A 1,882-nucleotide genomic window follows, 5' to 3' on the forward strand; every position below is an offset into this window, starting at 1 on the left:
TAAAAGATAATTTTTAAACATACATATATGTATATGTATACAATGTTATTGGCTAATAATATAATTTTAATAATTCGTTGAATATTATAAGATGTAATTATATTGTAAATAATTACCATTTAAAGGTATTAGTGACAGTGGATATGGTACATTACCAAGTAAGCTAGGTAGGCTTATCAATATGTATTATATGTATACAGTAGTAAGCCTCAGTATTAGAATCACAGAAATCCATAAGTATATGTGTATACACATGTATAATATTCAATTCCTAGATTATACACATAATTAGTGTTCTCTCATTTCAAATCATTTGTTGTATCATTTTATGTTGGCAAATAAAGTAAAAATGAAATTTATGATACATAAATCAACCTCATTTATTACTCAAACATGATCTTCATTAATATCATTACATTGAGCAAAGGGATGATTTGTACTATTAAAAATATTAATATGCCATCTTATTGGATGTATTAGATTAACATAATACATTCATGCTGTTAGCACATTTTTCACTTTTTGGTATATCATAGTATATTGTATAACATTGTACATTTACTCATAAGTTTGTTTAAGGAATGTTATATGTAAGCTAGAAAATGATGTTTGTTAAGGATTGCAATATTTCCAATGCATGAAAGATTTTACAGTATTCCATTGTAGTATACTCTGTGCAAATATGTTGATATTGAAATTTATTGTTACACTTGCTCTGTTGTTTTTAATAGTAGTTAAGTAGTAATCATTTAAAAACATAATTCCCAATATTCATAGTACAAATAAGATAGTCTGCACTTTAATGTAATGCATGCAAATTTTTAAAGAAAGTTTTGCATGATGTAGTAGGTATATACATTTTGTTTAATACGAAAATTTTTTTGCTTTTGCAATATATTAAATTCAATTAAGATTTGAAGCTGTATTGTATATAATTATATGTTATTGCAAATTCTGTCTTCAGAAATTAATGTTACTAACAGGTCACAGTTAGTGTTGCTAAAACAGATTTATATTTTAGAATGCAATATGGTGTAATTTATTCTTAGTATCTTTAATGTTGAATAGTTCATAGCTTGAAAATTTAAAGAGTTTGTGATTTCAAAAGATGGATATATAAATTTGAGAAATATATTTTTGTGAACCATTGTAAAGATATTGATGAATAGTAATTATGACTGAAAACAAAACTAAATATATAGAACCAGTGGATCAACAACTTCGACGAAGCAGTGTTCAAGTTCAATCTGCAACTTTACCTAAACTTCCATCAACAGAGTCCCTATCAACAAGTGTAAATTTTACAACTGCTGCACCTCCACTATCTCCAGGTATAAATATAAAGTTATATTAATATCATAATGGGCAATAATACCCAATTTGCCAGGTGCTTCTTAACTTTTATGTAAATTAATACTTTTCCTTACTTGTTAAAGTAGTTGATTAGCTATGAGGAACTGCATATTTTTATTTCCTGTTTGGCTTATATTTTCCTATTATATTAAGCATATTATTAAAATCTGTAATCTCCAAAATCTAATCTTTTGTATATTGTATAGTCTTCTTTGGTTGACAAATTATTAAATATGTGTACTAAATAGATCACTATGAATATAAGCTATAAGTAAATAATGTCTCTGTATTATATGTATAATAATTATATATATTATCTGTATAATTTATAAGCACTGCATATATTTTTTCTATTGTTACTTGATTTGTGACTAAGATAAATACAGCTGATATCTTGTATTGAATACAATTTTTCAACAGAGATAAAAAATAAGGAAATAGTAATTCTAATATAGAAAGATGCTAACTGCATAATGGCTTATGTTAATAAAGTTTATTATACAAAATAATTTTATTTGTATAAATTATA

The 1,882-nt window shown here is 24.8% G+C and overlaps 1 protein-coding gene across 1 annotated transcript in view; it reads left to right on the forward strand.

The window, feature by feature from the left end:
• Positions 1 to 1,882, forward strand: part of LOC108570699 (oxysterol-binding protein-related protein 8) — a 10,458-nt gene that overhangs the window by 3,633 nt on the left and 4,943 nt on the right. Inside the window, 2 exon segments of the mRNA XM_017932593.1 lie at positions 126 to 167; positions 1,203 to 1,331. Of these exon segments, the coding sequence (XP_017788082.1) occupies positions 126 to 167; positions 1,203 to 1,331 (171 nt within the window).

This window comes from Habropoda laboriosa, unplaced genomic scaffold (genome assembly GCF_001263275.1).
Source record: "Habropoda laboriosa isolate 0110345459 unplaced genomic scaffold, ASM126327v1 scaffold87, whole genome shotgun sequence".
In the NCBI taxonomy this organism is placed as follows: domain Eukaryota; kingdom Metazoa; phylum Arthropoda; class Insecta; order Hymenoptera; family Apidae; genus Habropoda; species Habropoda laboriosa.